The sequence below is a fragment of the Heloderma suspectum genome, chromosome 3, assembly GCF_057233095.1.
Source record: "Heloderma suspectum isolate Gila_16-S chromosome 3, 16-S_ref, whole genome shotgun sequence".
Lineage (NCBI taxonomy): Eukaryota > Metazoa > Chordata > Lepidosauria > Squamata > Helodermatidae > Heloderma > Heloderma suspectum.
The window spans coordinates 226544550-226566963 of NC_139460.1; the positions used below are offsets into that span (position 1 = coordinate 226544550).

General features: G+C 39.6%; 1 protein-coding gene across 8 annotated transcripts in view; it reads left to right on the forward strand.

The window, feature by feature from the left end:
• The window catches only part of IDE (insulin degrading enzyme), a 76962-nt gene extending 57838 nt beyond the window's left edge, over positions 1-19124 (forward strand). For all 8 annotated transcript variants that reach the window (XM_084845884.1, XM_084845883.1, XM_084845887.1 and 5 more), the window contains 8 exons: positions 874-965; positions 4068-4179; positions 4895-5062; positions 5658-5930; positions 6484-6545; positions 12111-12183; positions 12437-12504; positions 13879-19124. In XM_084845884.1, the coding sequence (XP_084702010.1) occupies positions 874-965; positions 4068-4179; positions 4895-5062; positions 5658-5930; positions 6484-6545; positions 12111-12183; positions 12437-12504; positions 13879-13974 (944 nt within the window). In that variant the 3' untranslated portion in view covers positions 13975-19124. The remainder of the gene's footprint in view (positions 1-873; positions 966-4067; positions 4180-4894; positions 5063-5657; positions 5931-6483; positions 6546-12110; positions 12184-12436; positions 12505-13878) is intronic.
• Positions 19125-22414: the final 3290 nt, after the last annotated feature.

Sequence of the window (22414 nt, forward strand, 5' to 3'; positions counted from 1 at the left end):
TCCACTCGCTGTCAGTGATAATAGCTCCTGCTCACACAGCTTTTGTCTGCTACTGATCCGTATGCCTGACCACAGGCAGGCAGGAGGAACTTTTCTTCATTGGCCAATCCCTTTCCTTTCCATCGCTTTCTCCACCCCCCCACCCCGCCCCCCGCCCCCAGGCACATGTTCAGTCTTGGCATCACGCCATCCTCCGTAGTGGTGGTGAGTCTGGATTATGCCTCTAATATTTTGTTTCAGGTTGATCACTGCAGTTCACTCACGTCATACTCAGATTGTACCAAAATATACTGGGTATGCATTAGAATGCACATCCATTCAAAGCAAAGTAGTGCAGATACTCTCAGATGTAGATTTCAGTGCACGTTTAGAACCAAAGATGGTAACCCTATTGCACGTATATATTAAAAGTTTTATTTCAAACTGATCATCAACCTTTAAAACAGCCATTCAGAAATAATTGCAGTCAAGATGATTGACGTGCCTTACAAGAGAATGACAAACCTTATGTTCTTTAAGTAATTAACAGCTTGAGCTTTATCTTCAGCCACCACCTAAATGACTGTTACTATTTTTGAGGGTAGATGTGTGTTTAGCTTGATTGCAGTACAGAGTAGACCCCCCCTTTTTTTTCCTATTGGAATCTGGGTCAAACGACGTATGAATTCTAAGCAAGGCAAACTGTGCAGTGAGCCCAGCAATTTAGACTTGGAAACTTTCCCAAACATGAATATTTGTGAAGAAAACACCCACTGCTTTTTGGTGATTATTATAATTTTTTTTTTTCTTGAAGAAATGCATTATATTTTAGGATGATGTTGGGTTTTTTTCCCCTAAATGGAAAATGTGATTCATTTTAAATATCTGTTGTAGATGTCACTCTTCCCCGCCTCAAGGCCTTTATTTCTCAGCTGTTGTCACGGTTACACATTGAAGCACTTCTCCATGGCAATATAACAAAACAGGTTGGTTTGGATGTTTTCCAGCAGAAATAGATTTGTATTGATAACTGTACTGAAAATCAAGGGTTTACTTAAGTTTCCGTATCTATTGGACTATATCAGAGGGGGTTGCTTTTTAAATCTTCATACATTTACTGTCAGTGAGTTTTCTGAAGGCCCTTTTACATGTTTTTTGTTCATTTTTGCTCTGTTAATATCTCTGTCTGCACAAATGTGTAAAGGATAATATGGGAAGCATGTATAGCATAAATGGGAATGTTATATAACTGAAGTGAAATCAGCAGAAGATACGTGCGTCAGGAAGTGGACATAAGTATCTGTTTCCTGTTGCATGTGCTTGCGGGAGAAATATAGGTGTTCAGCTACTTCTTTGTTGCATCTTATGCTTGCTTTTGTGCTCTAGAATTATTTGGCTGTGTGATAGTTCCCCTTTGGCTTTTGATAATTCATCATGCAAAGCCCACTTATTTGGGGGTTAGACACATTGAACATAGTGGGGCTAGTGACTAACATTAAACCTTATGCATTGGATTGAGCTGTGAGGCAGTTTGAACTGCATGATGTATTATGCATTCTTACTCAGTAAGGCCGTAAAAATGATGCAGGCTAGATCCACACACTTGTTCTCAAATTAATGGTATATAATTTGAACAGAGAGCAAGAACTCAAAACATTTCAGAGTGAAGTCGGTGTCAAAAGTTAGATGACAGTATATGATCTGGAAATAAGAGTTTGTGACTTTCTTTTCATAGTATAAGAAGATTTGCTGGTAATAGGTATGCTGCAGCTTTGTGAGAGATCTGAATGTTAACTTGGCAAGGGCCAAGTTTAATACAGCAAAGATAACGGTAAACTTGATAGTACTATAGAGCTAGTTTGCTTCCTACCAACCTGTGAAGTGAGGTTAGCCCTATATATTTGCTCAAAGTATAACAGGTCTGTACTGAGTATTTCTGTTCTGTCCAGAAATATTTCTGTTCAGAAATATTTCTGGAGGGAAGAAGCCAGATATAAGGGGAAGAAGCCAACAGCAGTGCACATAGAAAAACCTGCAGGTACTAAATCAGTAGAAAACATTTGAGCTATGTTTCTGCTGAAATTATACACCTTTGTGTTAGGAGACAACCGTGAACAAATGTGTTCAGCTAGTTTCTTCTGAGCATCCTGAAATAACCTGATATGCTTTTAGTTCCCATGTAAATTGTATGCCATAGTAAGTGTAAAGTCACTTGACTGAGGGAAAATCTAAAAGGCAGGTTCTTAAAGTTTGGCTAAGTAAGTTATTAAGGACAAGTGAAAAACTGTTTGAACCTCCACCAAGTTAAAAGAGACAAAGTAATCATTATTCACTTGGCAGGGGTCAGATTAGGGATGCGTGATTGGTGCACCTAGTTGCTGAATTCACCACATTTTTGTTTCTGGTAGGCCAGAAAATATACCACACGTTTAAAAGCCACCCCAATTTGTGGCTGTCTGAATAGGTCCCACAAGAAAGAGGAGTGAGCAAGATAATACGGACCTTAAGCAGAATTATAGGAAAGCAAAGAATAAAATTAAAGGGAAAATGCAAAGGAATCCCATTACATCCAGTATCATAAGCCAGTACCTCCATAAGTGTTGGAACACACAGCTTCAGTCACCTGGCTTAGTGAGGTGAGAGATCTTTACCTAAAGAATCAGGAATGTGAATGGGATAAGATAATACTGCTGCATACACAGCAAAATACCTTTTTTACTTTCATGTCATAAAACTCTTTGACCACCTCTAAAGAGAGGAGTCTTACTTTGTGGACTAGATCTCAAAGTCACTGTGAATTAAACATCAGATAAAACCTTACAGTAATGAATAACACAACTACAAGATGCCTGAAGTAACCATAGTGAGAAGCTTTTAAAACAGAAAAAAACATCAAGTTGCATTGAAAATTAAATACTTCAAACCCCCCGCCCCCAAGCTTTTTAAAGCTGGCATTGATTACAAGGATATAAAATTCTCAAGATTTTTGAAAGGCTGTGCTCAAGATGTGCAACTTCAACTACTAGGGTGGATTAACCAATCTGCATTCAGGAAAATCTCATTTAAAATGTGTTTAAAAATTCAAATATAGAAAGCCAAAGATTTTAATTTGTACACTTTTAACTTCAGAAACAGTAGTCTTATGTAGAAATGACAGGAAGGGAGTAGACCCACTGAAATAACTGGGACTTCAGTTGATCATGAGTAACATGTCCCAGTGTTTTCAGTGGGTCTGCTCTAAGCATGACTAAGTCTGCATCCAACCCAATATTTCTGAACTCTAAAATAGGGTGATGGTTGAGTAGATAATTCCAAGCAAGTGTCAAGCAAAGCAACTTCCTCTCCCACTAAAATCAAATATCTAGGGATTATTAGCACAGCTGAAAGAACATGTCCCCAGTTCCTGTTCCATATATTAACATAAGCACTCCTATTCAAAGGAACATAATTATCCGCATAATGAAGTTAATATCCTTCTAACTGCCCTATAACCACAGCATTCCCAAGCTGTAAGAGAGGCCCCCACAGGGGATTGTGGGCAACTAGAGCCTAGGATAGGCACATTCATGGTTACAGGATCAGGAGGACCATGAAAATGAAGCAGATTAACAGAACTATTTAGTTCTGTTACATTTCCACAGACCTATATACAGAACACTGGGAGAAGAGAATAGTATCATCAGGGTCCTTGCCCCATGACAAAGTCAGTGCAGGCTGAGGAGATTGACGTGGGAGCTAGTAAAGGAAGAAGGGGAGAAACCAAAAGACTATTTGGTCTCAAGTACTAAGGAGCCAAAGACAGAAACCAAGTATGCAATGTGTTGTTTCTTAGACCCGCTAGTTTTTTTAAGCACTTTAAATATAATGCGGAAATACATAGCAATTCTGCCTTTCCGTTTTGAATGCTCCAGTCATATGTTATCTCAGCTCCCCATTCTTAATGTTTGCAATTGATCTGTTACAATTAATTATCTTCTTTTCATTCCTAATATTGCTAGTTCCTAAATCATCATTATCTTTCTGTATGTTATCAAATGGAGAATTCTCAGAGGATGAGTAAAAACTGCAATGAATTTAATCTCTTCCAGGCTGCATTAGGAATTATGCAGATGGTTGAAGACACTCTCATTGAGCATGCTCATACAAAGCCTCTGCTTCCCAGTCAGCTAGTAAGATACAGAGAAGTACAGCTTCCTGACAGTAAGTTGTCCTTCTGGATGTAAGCTATAAAACACCTCATTTAAAGTTGAGATTCATGGTGTATACAACTTGAACTAACTTGGGACAATTATCCTTTCAATCATCTCCAGTTTGTTTTTAGAAACTGACTTGGTTTCACTGTTTTATTACAAATCTTTAAGAATCAATGCCGAAGTGATTTGCTTGCAAAAACGATCTAGGTCTGTGATGTGAATCTCTTTGTGTGTAGCATTGGAGGAGAAGACCCTGCCTCATTGTTACAGTGCGGAATAACTATGCAAATAAAATGTTTTAATTTTCAGTATTTGACCTTCAAATATATATCCAAAATTTATTCACAAAGCACACAGAGTTATGCAGCGCAGGACAGTACAAGGAGCAAAGGTGCAGGTTGGACTAGTTGCTAATGTCCAAACTGGAACTGCTGCTTACCAAAACTTTCATTGGCATTATTTGGGGTATTTATGCACCTGATCAACTGATACTGCTAGAAACTGAAGTCCTTCAATCATGGAATAAAGAAACCATGGTTAGAAATAGAACTTCAGTCCTAGTCCATGGGATTGCATATATACACTGAAGGAGGTGCTCTACGCTAGGGTACATTGAGCAGAGAGTACGTATCTCCTTCAGCTCAAATTCTGCCTGTGATAACAGGCTCCCTGCTTTTGCTGTCTTTCAAAATGACCTTTTACACATCTTTGTGTTTTTGTAGGAGGCTGGTTTGTCTATCAACAGAGGAATGAAGTTCATAACAACTGTGGCATAGAAATATATTATCAAACAGATATGCAAAGTACCTCAGAGAATATGTTTTTGGAGCTCTTTTGTCAAATTATCTCAGAGCCTTGCTTCAATACCCTACGCACTAAGGAACAGTTAGGTGAGCTTTGCTTTGCTTTCTCTACTTAAACCAGTACATAACCTAAAATTGTTATGGTAAGCTGATTTCTTGCTTCTGCTTTTCACTAAGACTCCCACTCAGAGGTGAACTGATGCTACAATTAAAGAGAAGTCACCAATGAACTGCAGTGTGTGTGTGTGTGGGGGGTTAGCTGATGAACCCAAATTGGGCCCAGGTAGGCTTGTTCCTAACCCACCCCTGGAATGTCCTGTTTAGGGGCTTTAGGCTAGATAATACCGGCAGGAACACAACCAGTGGTAGCTTTCCACCCACTGAGCTCACAGCAGGTGAAAGGTGACTTCTGCAGTGGCAGAGCGTACCCCCACCAGCAGAGCTCCTCTCCACCATACTCTAAACCCTTCTGCTAGAAACATCATGGGGGGTAGGATTGCACTATAAGACATGCAGTTAGTTATGATTGCCATGATGTCTATTCACTTGATATAAGACCATTAAGGGATGAATGCTAGAACTTAATCTTCAAGGTCAGAATTCAGAGAAGGAAATACATATTGTCTCTTCCTTTTGCTTGATTACAGTTGCAAATAGGCTGAATGTGTTTATTTTTGTCAAGGTTACATTGTGTTCAGTGGTCCACGACGGGCTAATGGTATCCAAGGACTGCGATTTATCATCCAATCAGAAAAGCCTCCGCACTACTTGGAGAGCAGGGTTGAAGCTTTTTTAAAAACCATGGAGAAGTGTATAGAGGAGATGTCAGAAGAAGCCTTCCAGAAGCATATCCAGGCTTTAGCAATTCGTCGCCTTGACAAACCAAAGAAGCTGTCTGCTGAGTGTGCAAAATACTGGGGAGAAATAATTTCCCAGCAGTATAACTTTGACAGAGGTAAGAAATGCTGAACCACACAACTGGAAATGTAAAATTTCTTTAGAAAGTAACAATTCAGGCCATCAATTTTATGATGTTCTTACAATATTAATTACTGTCAAAATCACAACTTTGGAATGTTACATGTAGCTATTTCTGAGATATTTATTTATTTATTTATTTATTGCATTTATACCCCGCCTTTCTCCCTCTCGCAAGGAGGTTTTGCCGCAGTTAGGCCACATTCCATATCTGATAAATACCCCACATGGATTCGTATAACCCATTATTTGGTTATTGGTGCTGTAGAGAGACTTATGCATTCCAGAAATCCTGGTGCTGCCTTATCCCTTCCTTTCCCTCCAGCTAAGAAAAAGGAGGCTTGATGCAGACCTAATATCCTGATCCATTAACTATGGTTAAGCACTGAGAGTGTTGCATGTGCACACGCTTGGAGAAATGCCCCGATCCTTCACAATAGCAATATTTTCAGTGACAGACATGTGCTGAGATGTTATTTTCAAAAGTATGAATTGCATAATTGTATTTATTTATAAACATTTTCATCCAGATAATATTGAAGTGGCATATCTCAAAACTCTCACTAAGGATGATATAATGCACTTTTATAAGGTAAGTTGATCATAATATTTCTGATGAACTTATTGATGTTTGAAGCTTTTTCTGTGAAATTTTAGGGCATCATATTAGTACCAATTTAATAACACTTGTGATTACTTGAATTTCGATAGACCAGGTATAAAAATGTTGGCTTGCATACTGTCCTAGCTTTCAGCATGTTAATAGGGTATGTGAATCCATTCTTCAGTTCTTCCTTTTAATCCAGATTCTTTTGGCCAGGATAAAAATACTGCTCCTTGATTATTTCACAGTCACTCAACAGAATGGTATTTTCCAGTTGGCTCTTTAGAGTGGTTTTCTTAAGCCATAATACTAGTTAACTTCATTTTGTTCACATTATCAGCATAACTCAAACACAGTAAAAGGAGTATTCTGTTTGTTTTTTTTGCTCAAAGAAGTGAAAGCTCTTTATGGAGGTTTATTTATTTATTTATTAAATTTCTTAATTGCCCATCTGGCTGGTCACCTGGCCACTCTGGGCAATATACACAATACAAACAATACAATTACACATTAAAATTACACATTAAAACATTATATTCTAAAATACCCTAACCCACCCCAAATGCCTGCCTGAACAACCAGGTTTTCAATGCGTGGCAGAAGCTCATTAAAGAGGGGGCATGGCCAAGTTCTCTAGGGGAGGGAGTTCCACAAGGTGGGGGCCACCACAGAGAAGACCTTCTCCCTCATCCTCACCAGCCTAGCTACCCTGGCTGATGGGACAGAGAGAAGGCCGTCCGAGGCTGATCAGGTTGAGCGGCCTGTCTGGTGTTGTTGGAGGCACTCCTTGAGATAGGCTGGGACGGAACCATATAGGGCTTTAAAGGTCAAACCCAACACCTTGAATTTGGCCCGGAATACAACTGGTAATCATACAATATATCCAGTATGGGTTAGAATAGTGGCACTGTCTTCTAAATCAGGGGTGGGCACCCTGTTGCCCTCCAAATGTTTTGGCCTACAGCACCCATCAGCCCTAGCCAGCATAGCCAGTGGTGAGGCATGATGGGAGTTATAGACTAAAACATCTGTAGGGCCACAAGTTGCCCATGGAAATGCTTTTCGGAGAAGAAGCATTCCTCTGTTCTTTAACCAGATTTTGCAAGGCACACAGTGACCTTGAAGACATCTCTGCAACCTGGCCTTAACTACTGCAGCTGACATTGACTTTGTTAGCCTTACCACCTGAACTGTTTGTGCACTGTTTAAGGCGCTAGTTCATTATAGTTTTCAATCAGCTTTGAGTATGAGTGTTTATTTTTCAAAATTAGCAATATGGTCTTACTGCTTACTGTTGACTCAAATGTAAGTACTTAACTGAGAAATCTTCTTCTCTAATTACACCGGGGTGGGTGGAAGAATGGCTGCATCTCCTATGCAAGCTCAGGAGGCCGGGGGAAACACAGAACATAGAAAATACAAAAATAGCATTTAAACACCAGACATGACCCCATTGTCCCTGGAAATGCTATGAGTCTGTTCACACACACACACACACACACACCCCGGATCAGATGCCACTCCAGCAACAGCACTCATGCTGACACGAAGGCAGCCGATCTGCACAGGCTAAGATAGGGGCATGTCTGTCACATCATATGCTCCATCATTCCAACACAGAGAACTAGTCAGTGCCCTCAAGCATAGACAAGGAAGTCCTATGGCTCTTTCTCCTAAAGCAATCACACTCAGGCAATCAGTGGTTTGAATCCACACAGAGGAAAACATTTTATTTCCCCCTCCAACCCCCAACGGAAGAAAAATCTACAACCAGGCAGCAGCAACAACAAAGGGAACTCCATGGTACAACATACAGAGCAAATACAAACACACTCCCACAGTTGCTGGTTCAAATTCACATGGGGATTTTATTTTTCTCTCCCAGTATCCATCATTTGAAAATGGGATGGTCTTACAGTTGCAGAGAAACACGAACAAATGCACACATGCCCCCAGGGTCACTGGTTCAAGGACACCTAGAGGAAAACATTTGATTCACATCTCATATCCTATACCTTGATATTGGTTGGGAAGGTCTAGGATGACAGACAGGGCACTAGAGAGAAGCAGGCAAGCAGTGCATAGCTTTCAAGCAGCAGAATCCCTGCCAGCGGAAGGCACCCCTCTTGGCTAGAAACTATACAGGAGATTCTCCTCAATGGCCGATGGGTTCTAGGCAGGGAAGTGTTAGCAATATGCTCAAGTCCCTAGTATGTTCTCGAGACAGGCTGTTTGTGCAAAGTTCCCCCTTTGTGTGCAAACTGCCCTTTTCTCATAGTATCCCATAACCAGAGTTCTGTCTTCTGAGCTCCAAGGGTAAACAACCTGAGACCAGAGAGACATAGATCCATAACACATGCCCTATCATCTGGGTTGTGGTCTCCCTATGTGGAGTTTATATACTGATGGTGGTGTGCTGTGATGGGGAGCTGAGTTGCACCATATCCTATGCACTGTCATGGCAATGTGGACAAGGCGGTTGTCGATGTGGGGACAGTTTGTAAGTATTTCCTCCCTTCCACTAAAGTCAATGGGAGGGAAATTCTTTGCATCTTGTCTGAGACAGGTATAAAGTTGTAGCCGTGGTCTGGAGCAGCCTTCTCCCAACCTGGTGTCCTTCAGATGTTTTTGACTACAACTTCTATCAGCTCCAGCCAGCATGGCCAGTGGGTCAGAAATGATGGGAATTGTAGTCCAAAACATATGGAGGACATCCGGTAGGGGAAGGCTGTAGGATATGATGTAAATGGGTTCCCCATGCTGCCCACATCCTAGCAATGACTCCGCCCTGTTTTAGCCATTCCACCAGTGTTTCTCAGGTGTGCTGCCAGTGTATCTGCCATGGCAGTGGTGTATCTGGGATGTTATACCAGTGTAGCAGGTCATCCACCAGCTCCTATGGCCCCTTCAGCCAGCAGTTCTCAAGTATAGGATTGTTTTATAGATCAGGTTATATATTGCTAATAATACAATTAAACTTTATTGCGTCATGTTTTTCCATCATATTCCACAGAACGGTCAGTAAGCTTTCTAAAAAAGACATTTCTTAATCTATTGTGTTTATTCTTAGGCATGAAATAAACCTTGCTGCTAAAAATAGTCTTGCTGTCCACTGGACTGAACTTGAATATTTGAAATCAGAAAATTGGAGTTCAGTTTCTATATTAATGTTGAACCTAACCTTAAAGTCTGCCAGAGGTGTTTTCAAGATCTGTCAGTATTTTCTGCTGAGGCTTGCCAAGGCAGAGGGCAACACTGAACTGAATAAAGTATGGTTTCACATTTCACATAACTGTGATTGGACAAATATAAATATTGGAACACCACAGTCATCTAGCTGGCCTATCTTGTTTGGAAGTGGAAACAGACATTCCTCTCCAAACTAACTTGCTTGCAAAATTAAGATTGTAATCTATGGAAGGCACAGTGTTCCCTAATTTAGATTACAGGATCCAAAAGGAATGCTTTAAAGCAGGATTCTTCATTAAACCATTAGGAGCTGATTAGTGTTTAGCTATTCAACAAAGAGATCATCACTCAGTGATGAACCTATTCATCCTGTATATGCAGAAAGTGCATTTTCTAAAGAAGAACCTGACACAATTTTGTGTTGTAGCAGGGTATCAGTAGGTGACAGGGAGATTACTTCACCGTGCTTGTTTGTTTCTTTGTGCAGTTTGCAAATGTTTCCACAGCACCTATCCTGTGAAAAATAGAAATTGTAATCACACAAGAGTGTGGTTTCATGTTATAATTCATTTTTGGTTAATGTTTTATTGAGAATCAAACATTTATTGTCTTCCTTTTTTAGGTAACGTCTAGCCAATTGTGCTAGTTGACCAGTTGTTTAAATGTGCACTTGTTAGAAGGGCAATTGTCTTTCTGCCATCTCAACAAGTAAATAGAAAAAAATCTCTCAAAATAACTGTAATAGGATCTTGCAATTAACTTTTCTTTCCCTTTGGAATGGAGACACTTTTGCAAGCACTGCTTTAATTACTTTAAATTATGAATTCTCATTACACTCAAGCAGTATTAATAGAACTTGACCAATAGAACTTATGGGATCATGGATTTCAGTAGATTTGTTCTTACAACAGATTAGGAAAATGATAATTATTGATATAAATATGTTGTACTTAAATTATTTGATTACAGTTGCAGAGGACTCTGATTTACTCCATTCTCAGCTAATTCAGTTAACTAAGCTTCTAATGAGATGCAAGCAACTAACTGATAGCTAGATTGACTTTAAATTACTTACTCTTGCCATACATTTTAATATTGCTCTTAACCACTGCTGGTGTTCGTATATTAACCATTTGAAAAGAGTTATCCTCCCTAGTAAATGTACTGATTTCATCATATAGCATACTTCCAATCTTCTGCATTGTGATTTCATTTATTTTCACACAATGTTTAGAAGGGGCTTTGGTAGAACCCATAGCTTTTTCAGCCAGGCCACAGCTGCTATATAGCTGCTATATAGCAGCTGTAGTGCAGTAAGGATAGGCGAGGGCATTGACAAGCCATCACTGCTAAGGATCAGGGAGGGCCCAGGTGAGTCAGTTTTGTTTATCATGGAACAGGTGCTTTCATATGCCAGAGAAGCAATTCCTTTCGCGAAAGAGTAACTGAGGGCATACACACATGTTTAGACAGAAGAAGTCAACTCCCAGCATTTCCTAGCCTGCTGTGCTGTGCTGAGCTGTGCTAGCTGGGGAATGCTGGGGGTTGTAGGACTTTTTTCTGTCTAAACGTGCATAATAGGATTGTGTCTGTCAGGGTGGAAACTGAGCCGATAGAACCCCAGAGCAGTTCTGATTCTGAGGATGATTAGCAATGCCAGCTCATCCCTCACAGGCACAGCAGCTGGCAGAGATTCCTCCTGCCGGCATTCCTGAGATAGATAGTGACCTGGGCAGTGAGAGAGTGCGGGAGGGGGGCTTGCTAGACGCTCGATGCAGACGCAGGGAGCGACGAGTGATGGAGGGTGTGGAAAGGAGGCGTAGTGCCCGTTTGGCGCACAAGCAACGGCCGCGTCCCATGAACCCAAGGGAAAGAGGGAGGATCTCTCCCTAGCCCATAAGTTCAGGGTCTTCAAGTGATTCTCCTTCAAACGGGGACCAACTGCCTACCCGGAGCATAGGCTACTCTGCTGTTCCTTGCTTAGTTGCTGGTGATTAGCATCTGAAAGAGTCATTAAGTTATAAAAGGATTAAAGCCTTAAAAAGAATCCTTTCTTCTGTGTCTTGAGTTGGCTATTGGAGTGTACTGAAAGAGGCTGCTAGGGTGCTCCTGACAGTGTCTTAACTCGAGATTGTTTTCATGAACCCAGAAAATATGCCCATGTGTTCATAGGCTCCTTATTCATATTAGTGTAAATGATGGTTAGATATTTCACTCTGTTTGGTGGATAGTATGGCCTGCTTGGGTCAGCCACCTTTGTTCAGGGTTGGGAGATTTCTTTGAGCTGTGACGTCTGCTGTAAAAAAAAAAAAAGTATTTGTCTCTTTTGGAACAACTGACCTTGATCTTTTTTTTTTTCTGTAGGAGATACTGGCAGTAGATGCCCAAAGAAGGCACAAAGTATCAGTCCATGTACTAGCCAGGGAAATGGATTCCTGTAAGTACTGAGTGAATTTATTTTCTTTCAAATAATCTTTGTTCAAGTCAGCACAGTAAGGTGATTCATAGTGCAGAACAAACATGCTGTCCTGCAAAACTAAGTTCTAGAAGGATTTTATGACCTCTAGTGGTTGGGTGGGAGTATATTCAGTTATATGAGTCCTCGAGAATAACTCATGTGAGAGATGTTCTAACAGAGATTTAGATAACTTTAGATGATGATGGTGATGATGGTGATATTTCTTCAATAGGCCCTGTTGTGGGAGAATTTCCATCCCAAAATGATGTAAATCTGGCACCGGCACCAGCACTGCCACAGGTAAGAAGGAGCCCTTTCCATAACCATCTATGAAGCAACTGACTCTGCCCAAGTTACTGTAAAACAGGGTTATCACACAATAAGCCTGATCCTGTGCATGTTTACTCAGGAATAACTTTCACTGTGTTCAAATGGGACTTACTCCCAGGTGAGTGAGTACAAGATTGCAGCAGAGGGGTCACAGCTGCCTCTGAGAAGCAAGTATGAAATTGAAGACACAACTGCATGATTTATAATACATCAACATTTTGTAGTTGGCCTTTTTATTTTATATTCATACCATCAAAAGAAAAAGGGCAGTTTCAGATGTCAGTAAATTGTTTGTGTGCAGTGACGTAAGCACTCCTGGATGACCATTTCCACATAGAGGAAATAAAGACAGCCTCATATCTGTGTATGCAGATATGGGTACTGCTCCGAGTAGTAACTTACATGAGCTCAGTGGCACATGTTTCAGCCAGCAGGGTCACGGAAATCATCACCAGGAGACACATTGTGCCTGGAACCTCTCCAGCTGCTATACTTGAGCCAGTTTTACCAATATCTGAACCAGTCTTTAGATACTGACAAAATAATTGGGTGTATGGTAACAATATAGATGTTGCATGCAGATGGTAGTATATGTTTTTCCAAACCCTTGAACAATTTCATCAGATTTGTTTTTCCCTAACTCAGCAACTGCCTTTAGATTCCAGCCTCTCTCCTAGAACCCATTTTGGCCCTTGTTCCACATTATCCCCAAATATTGCTGTTTGTGTGTTGACCCATGTACTAGTGGTTGGTTTCTCACTAGAAAATGCTGGGCTGTCAGCCTGCCTTGGAAGTTCTGCTTCCTTCTAGATATGTGAGTGCTTGGGAGCAGGTGAAGAAAATCTACATGTATTTAAAGGCATACGTATTTCACATATTCCAAGTCTAATTTCTGGCACTAAAAACAAGTACTAAGGATGAATCCTGGCTCAAATAAAGCTAGTTCCCATTATTTAGTAGTACCTCACGGTGTACCATTTGGTAATGATCTAGCACAGTGTCTCACTGATTTGGAATAACAGGTGTTCTTTCCTTTCCCATGGAATGATACATTGCTTTTCTAAGATGAACTGTTGTCATAATCTGTTGGATACAAAGCTTTGTAAGAAACTACCCTAAAGTCTGTCTTCATCTATGTCAGAAATCTCAGCATTAACCTTTAAAGGAAAGTCTTGCGTAACAAGGTTCGGATCAGAGTCCTGTTGTTTTGATATCCATTTTGCAACACAAACTTAGGATTCTGTCATCCTTCAGTTTATATAATTAAAAATGAATTTGCCACAGTGCATACATATGCATATGCCCAATTCTCAAGGTTTCTCTTTCTAAAATGCTTATTTGCAGCCAGACGTGATTCAAAATATGACGGAGTTCAAGCGCAGTCTACCACTCTTTCCTCTGGTGAAACCTCATATCAATTTCATGGCTGCAAAACTGTGAAGAGATTTGCTGGGTGAAGAACTGGAAGTGGATCAGTCTTGTGTGACTTCAGTGGGTTTTCATAATGAACAAACATCTAAGTTGTTAGGACAAGCAATCCTGTCTATTATGAGGGTCCCTGATTCCTTCTAGGTTCATTCAGCATTAATGGTGTGATAGGGATACAGCAAATTAGGCAAATAGGCTGTAGTCATGTGTCATGTTTATTGTAGAGCCACTCTTGGAAACCAAAATCAAGTGGTATATTCAAAGGTCTGTGTTGGTATGGTATATTTTACAATAGTGTGGCCCTTTAAAAGTTTTGTTCATGTAATGGAATATGAAGAAGCTTTCAAAACAAACTGGTGTTACTTTAAAGGCCCTTTCTTTTCTTATGGAAAGTTCTTAAGATTAAACATTTTGGGAGCTTATTTTATTGGATTTGTGGGGGGGAGGAAACATGATTAAAAGGCTCATATTGATATTTTTAAAGAGAGAGGATGGAATGATGCTATTAAAACCTGGTCGTCAAATTCAACCAACTACTTAGGTTCTATATAAAATCAATGGAAATGACAGAAGAAAAGTTAACAAATGCCTTCGACAGAAGAAGAGTTGCTAGGTATCTTGACATAATTTTAACCTTTATACATGTTTGAGGAAGTTTTATATTCAGACTAGTAAAATGCTGGAAACACTTGGGTAACTAACTTTTTCTTACCAAGCGTATTACCTTCTGTTTATAACCCTTGCATTTTCTCAGGGTTACTCTGATAATGTTTCCTTTCATTTACATAAATAAAACTATTTTGACTTTTTTTCTTCCAGTTGTTCCATGTACTGTGTTAGATATCCCATGAGGCTTGCCTTGTTTTGTTTAGTGTATGTCTTGTCAAAAGGATTTCAGTGAACTAAACTGTGGGCATAAGACATACCCCCATGTAAGTCCATAGGACTGAAGTCTTAGTCTGTGTTGAAAACACACAGCTCAACATATGCCTGGATCCCACAAATGAACAATCTGAACATCTGGGACTGGGTGACGCAGATCATCAGAGTCTTAGCTGCTATGTTGGTCCCACAAAACATGTGACACAACAATACCTTAATCTGCACCTATTACTGTTTTTTAAATGCTTAATGCAAGTTTTCAAGCTACACAGAAATATCTCTCTGGCATAGATGTTTGAAGTAGAAAGAACAATGTGCAGTTACAATATTAGGCTAACATTTACTTAATCCATGTCAGCAGCTAAATATTAGCCTAATAATGCAACATCACATTGAACCTGACCAAGGCAGAATTCCATGTGCTTAAAACAGCCTTCCCCAAACTAGTGCCCTCCAAATGTTTTGGACAACTCCTGTCATCCCTCACCACTGGCTATGCTGGCTGGGTTTGATGGGAGTTGAAGTCCAAAACATCTGGAGGGCACCAAGTTGGTGAAGCCTGGCTCAAAAGCGTGCATCAAATACTTTTAATTACAGCCTAAATGGTGATATGTATCACTTTTATTTGGCATTTCAGGCATCTGAAATGCAATAATAGCACAATATGATAGATACATGGTTAAGAATACAACACTACAACCTTATGACAATTGATATTTAGGAATACAGCACAAATCAAAGAGGTTTGTATGCAAAATAAACATGGGAATGATGATTAAATAGCTTTAATCTTTGGTCTTCAGCCTATTGATTTTTAGTGGGGGTTATGCCACTAAAAGCAAAAAGAGACGGACAGACACCAGGTGCTGAAAAACCTTGTTTAATCTGTGAAGTGAAAAGAGATTTGCAGTTATCAAAGTAGCATGCCTTTCCAATATTTACTAGGTTGGATCCAGGATTTGCTTTCCGTGAACAGAAGGGTTCTGTTCACAGAAGGTGCCTCTGCCCAATTTTCAGGAATCCCCCCTGCACCCCTGCTCACCCCATTCATCATGGTCCCCCAACTGTCCATATAGCATTTCAGGAGGCTGGAGGGGATGCCATGGGGAGGAGGGTGCAGGGAAGTCTGCTTCCACCAATCTAGTTGCACACATCTAAATCTGGATTTACCCCACTGCGTTTTTAAGTTCATTACACAGAGTCAAATGACTAACATTTGACATATGAGGACCTGACACTGCACATAGTTTATCAGGAAGATTCACAACAATCCCAATGGATTTCTAGTCTCAGCTAGTTTTCCAAGGGAAATTGTGCCTCGTAACTTCACAAATCTGACTGCATAGCACTCATTGCATTAAGAGCATTGGTTACATGCATTGCAGGACCAGGAATCTGGGTATCTCAGGCGTCCCACCCACAGTGTTGTTGTTTTTATCATGACTAATTCCAATGGGCATTGATTGCCTTGCTGACAGAATGAAATCGTATGTTGCATCTTCCTGGAGATGTAGTAAATAGCAGAGATGTTGTTTACGTCAAAGTAGGTGACAAACAATCATAGGACATAGAATTAACTTGTCTTATCTGGTAGGTATGCATTGTTAAAAACCCTTCCCACCTCTTTTGGCAAGAGCAGTGAGCTTTACTCTCTCAGGGTGTGTTTGTGTTACCAAGGGTCAACCCTTCATGCCTCACAAGTTCAGCACGCAGTATAGCTGGTTGTGTGGTAAAGAGGTCACCTGATGGTTGTCTCACACAGAAAGCTATCTTTTCAACATGTATTAAAGACTGTAGCTCCTCCACTTACCTCATAACCCTCTGAATAAAGATTTGACAGCATGATGAGCAATCGGATTACCTCTTCACCATGTGACAACTGGCATTATGTGTTGAACTTGCCACACATTTGGTGGATATGTATTTTGAACTTGCACATTGTCTTATCAATATGGCTTGATACTTCAATATACTTATAGCGTTGTTTACAGGATGCAAGTTATAATAGGGGCATCTGTGGAATTTAATAATGCAGGCATTGTTTATGATGGAATCAAAGGTGTTGAGGATAAAATATGTTAAAGGATTCTCTGACACAATCCAAGGAGGGCTGCACAGGAGCAATGCATAGAAGATTACACCCAATTAGGTTTTGATGCATTATCCAGAAAATTTGTGTCAGATTTTATTATTTAAAAACAACAACAACCATGCAAATATTTCTCTCTTTAGGGCAGGCCTGGGCAATTTGTGGCCCTCCGGATGTTTGGGCCTACACCTCCCATCAGCCCTAGCCAGCATAGCCAATGGTGAGGGATGATGGTAGCTGTAGGCAAAAACACCTGGAGGGCCACAACTTGCCCACTACTCCTGCTTTAAGAGAAACACTGGTTCAGGCCTGCACAGGATACCTGGGTTGGTGGTTTCTGCTACTGACACCTTAAGGCACCCTTCCCCAAACTAACGCTCTCCAGATGTGTGGATGCTGGCTAGGGTGTGCTGGGAGTTGTAGGCCAACACACCTGAAGGGTGCTTGGTAAGGCAAGATTGGCTTAAGTGTTAGCATATGCATGGTGATTTCCATTTTATAACATCTCTCTGTGTGGCTGACATTTTTGCTGGGAGAATGGAGTTTGGGATCCCTATGCTTGATTTCCTGTGATAGAATTTTGGGGCATGAATAACATCAGGACACAATTCTGTAGCTGTGTCCCAAGAATGACTACAGAATTATTCAGTAGTCTTAGTCCCTCTTCTTCTGTTTCTTCCTCAGTAGTAGGAAAACACTTTGCCTGAAATGTTGGAGGAGCAAGGTAAACTTGTTGAAAAATGTTCAACTTTACAGTATGTAGCCAGCCAGCAGCAAAAAAAAAATTGCTAGCATTTCTTCATCCACAAAGTCCTCTCATGATTATTTTCCTTACATGTTCCCACAAATGTTTTAACAGGTTTTAGATTTCTCTTCACCCAACCCTCCATTTCTGTATGTTTTGCCTCCCCACTCCCTTTGGTTAAAATTATTTGTATAACTATTTTTAAAAAAGAATTGGAATGCACATTACAAAATTATATATTTTGAGACTTGGTATTTTAACATACATAGTGATCAAGAACTACTGATGGCTTTTGGTTTAGGAAATCAGTTCATGAAGTAGAGGATAATTCCTATTCTATCAAAGTATTTTAAAAATAGAAAATTTATATTATAACTTAAACATACAAATTGTTCCTTTTGCAGTAGAGCACATATTTATATTGCAAGCATGAAACCACTTAGCAAGTAACTGGTTTTATGCAAATCAGTTATTAACACTCTTAAGTGATTTCTTGATTGCTGAGTTGAAATTTTGCCACCCTAATGCTTAAAAATTGTGCTGGGTTTAGAACATGTACAAAACATCCCTTTTTGTGACATGACCTTGGCATAGCATGCACCAAGTCTTCAGATTCGGTCAAGTTCTGAACTGGTGAACCTAGAACCCTTGGCTGGGCTCCAGAGAAGCCCACAGATACATTCGAAGCACTTAGGGGTGCATATCAGGGGTCTGCTTATCTCCCCTTCCAGTAGCAGCCCTTTGTGCCTAACGGAATGCCACTCCCCAGGGTCCCCCCTAACCTTTGGGGGAAGGAGCTGGAGAACTGCCCCTGTACTGGGGCTGCTGAAAACCTCCTTTGTGCATGCACTACACCTGTCACCCCTTGGATCCTGACCTATATTTATTTATTGGCTTTATATTCTATACATATAGGAATGGCCAAGGTGGTTAGCAAAAAATATAATAAAAATCGATAGTGCAAAAAGCCTTATTCAAAATATCATGAAATCAGTATATCCACATGATATGAACACAATGTGTCCTCTAGCGCTATTAAGGCTGCAATCCTATGCCTTCTTACCTTGGAGTAAGCCCTATTGAACCCAGTGAGACTTACTTCTGAGCAGATATACATAGGTTTGTACTGTGATTTTTTTTAAGTGTTCTCCAGCATTTTATAGTTTGAGTTTGGTAGAACAATGCAGTTTGATAACTCAGGCATATCAATGGATTCTCTCCAGTAGATCCAAAGCTGCAGTGTCGACAAGCAATAACAGACTACCTAGACTACACTGTAATTAAGTTTTAGCATTCGTTAACAAAAATTTATGTAACAAACCATAAATTATGACTAGATTACTGTAATTTTTGCAAGTGCTATTTTGAGCAGTTGATGTGGAATTGGGTGCATGTTGACACAGTATGACGGAGTGTCATACTTTTGACAATAAACAATCTGAATATAACCTCTGGAGTTCTTAAATTGTTTTGTATTTAACTTGTCAGATAATGCACTGATGTAGCTGGGCTCAGGATATCTCTTTAGGAATAGTTTTTAATGATGATGTTAACACAATGTTTTGCTTTAAGGTTTTCTAAATAACCTCAGGAAGGAATTAACATCTGCATTAGTCAAAGTCTTTTTTAAGTTTTCCATAACATTTATCCTTGAAACATTGCTTAAAATGCAGTACTTTTTCATACTTTTGTTTCACTTAGGAACAGTCTGCTTGGATTTGCTGCTCCAGCCCTAATTTATACCATGGATGTCTCTATTTTCTTTATATCCCAGTTTGGTTTTTATAAACCTTTGTGGGTTTTGGCAGCAATCGCCACCACCATCTTCAACTCAACTAATCCAACCCTATTTGATTGAGCTCTATCTTATGTGGAGGCCAAGGGAAATTTGTATTCCCCTCATCCATTATCCTTATGAATGCAATTTAAGAGCATTGTCTTTCCTTCTACCTTCAGTGGCTGATTTGAGGTCCTGCTCTCCTGATCGACTGTTAGATTTTGCTATTTTAATTTTGACATTAAATTGCTTGTATGATCTGTGGTGGTCTTTTGCACACAGGTTTCAGAATTTTTATTGATAAGCCAGTATGTTCACTTTCTAAATGAGTAAGTAAAACAGCTTTCATTTCAGTCAAATGAAACCTGATCCTAAACACATGGGCTTTGATCCTAAGACAAGTTAATTTAAGGAAGTTCATGGAAGGAATGTTTCCTGCCCTTTCCAACCTTTTTCTGGAGGGCCACTCAACTCCCTGGAGAGGCTTTTTACAGGGTGCAGATGACTGCAAGGGAGAAGAGAGGACAGGAAACTTCCCCTCCATTAATGTCCGTAAGTGAAGTTATGTTAAGATCCTAATCATTTATTTTTTATAATACATTTTTTTGGTAAAATTTCAACAAAACCATAAATAGCAAAAGAAAATAAATCGTAGCTACATAGATCTGAATATATCAATTTCAATACATGCATATGAAGTGTGTGTGTGTGTGTGTGTGAGAGAGAGAGAGAGAGAGAGAAAATACAGCTTTCCATATAAGTTTCCATTTGCAAGTGGCATCTATATACCACCCACTGAAATGTTGAAAGCCTTGTTAGGTCTTCTGTCCATTGCATTATAGGAGGTGAGCGTTTATCCTTCCAATGTTGTAATATCAGTCTTTTAGCTGTCAAAAGGGCAAAGAGAATCCATTTGTGTTGACCATGCCTTAACTTCCAGGAAGCAGGCAGATAATTTAAGAGGACACGTACATCAGTAAATATTAAAGAGTGGTGTAATACAAGGTTTATATATATAATAACCTCTTCCTAAAAGGAGGCAACTGTTGGGCATTGCCAGAACATATGGTTAAAAGAAACATTAGTTGTGTTACACCTCCAGCAATTAGACCCTTATTAAAGAGACGTTGTTCCAACAGACATAGAACAAGAGTTTTTGCTAAATAAGATGTAATCTGAGATCCACGGATGCTTCAGATACAGAGGCTAAAATGGTGAGCCATTGATGGGACAAAATGGACAATTCAGTTCCGTATTCCATTCCTGCTTAAGACCATGTGTTCACCAATAATAAGTATTTATAAACATGGATCATGGGATGATACAACTGATCAACCTTAATAAGTTCTTCCAATAGCGAAGGAGACTGAAGCTGTAAAAGTAGCAGGGCCAAGCCTAGATTCTAACAAATGTTGCAGCTGCAAGTATTGCCATTCAGCTGTATCAAGCCAATCATATTTAGCACGCAAAGCCAAGAATGACAAAAACTCGGCATCAGCACCCACAAGTTGATCCAAGGTAAAAATCAATGTATCCATCCAAAGTCTGCCATAAAAACATTTTCTCACCAACTTTTAAGTCTGGGTTTCCCCATAGAGTCAATTTAGCATGAGAAAATGGATCAAAATGTAATTGATGTGACATATGTCACATGTCTCTAGCAGCCATAACTGTAGGAGGAACCCCATTCACTTTAATGTGCCGAGAAACTAACATCCATTTAGCGAAGGTCCAGACAGGAAGATTTCAAAACTGACCAAGGTGAAACATTTAAGCTAAGTGAAAAAGACCAACATTTAGTACAGGTCAGGAAATAGGCCTGATGATATAAAACAAGATCCAGAAAGCCAAACCCGCTTCCTTTAATTTGAAGGTGCATCCTTTTCAAGGATATTCCTGGCAGGGAGGAACCTCCCAAGAAATAATGAAATGGAGCATTGAGTTTTTGGAAAGATTTGCTGGGCATAGATAAAAGAATCCCTCATATACCATAAACAATCTGAGGTAAAATATTCATCTTGAGTGTATTTACCTTAATCATGTATTTATAAGCACCATTTATTTTATTAGAATCTTCTTCCAAGTAAGTGTATTTAGCATTGCATCCTGGTACTATGATTCCTGTAAATCCTGTTCTGAACCCAAGTTGATCAGTAGACACAAAGCTACAGGTTAAAGAAGCAAAAATAGACTGAAATCAATGGGATTTATTTCCTGGTAAGTACACTTAAGATTGCAGCCTTACTTGGGAACAAGTTCCACTAGAATGCAACTAGATTTATTCCCATTCAAGTATAGCTCAATCCTAATATGTGTTCAAGATTTAAGAGATCAACTATAAAAACCAATTATACAAAACCTTACTATGTTTTTCGCTCAATTAGTGGCAATTGTGTATTTGACTCCATTGATAAATACTGCTCTACATGTCTAAACTGAGATTTCTTCTCTGTAAATCTCATTCCATTTCCTTTGACCTTTTTGTATCCTTGGATCTTCTTTCACTTCCAGCTGAATTAATGTATTATGCAATTGAGATAAAATTCCTCTTGTTGTTTTGTAATTCAATCTTAAGTTTTTCAAAAAGCATAGTGTCCTGTTTACCAGATAACAACTTATCACCTGGTTTTAAAACATCTTACTTTAAAATACTGGAAAACAAAAAGCTTCATATTGCCCACAGTTTGAGAAAATCTGATTGCATAGAAGCCAGTTCTTTCCCAGAGCAGTAAATTCTCCAATGACTCAAATCTGATTTCTTAATTATTTGTTACATGTATAGCCCACCTTTCTTCCACAGTGAAACTCAAGGGTATACATAGAATTTCCAGGCAGTCTTCCATACACTGACCAGAGCCAGACCTGCTTAGCTTCAGCAAGGGTTCTACATCGGTTACTGGGAGAAATAACCAATATAGCCAGTGTGGTGTAATGGTAAGAGTGTTGGACTGGGACTCAG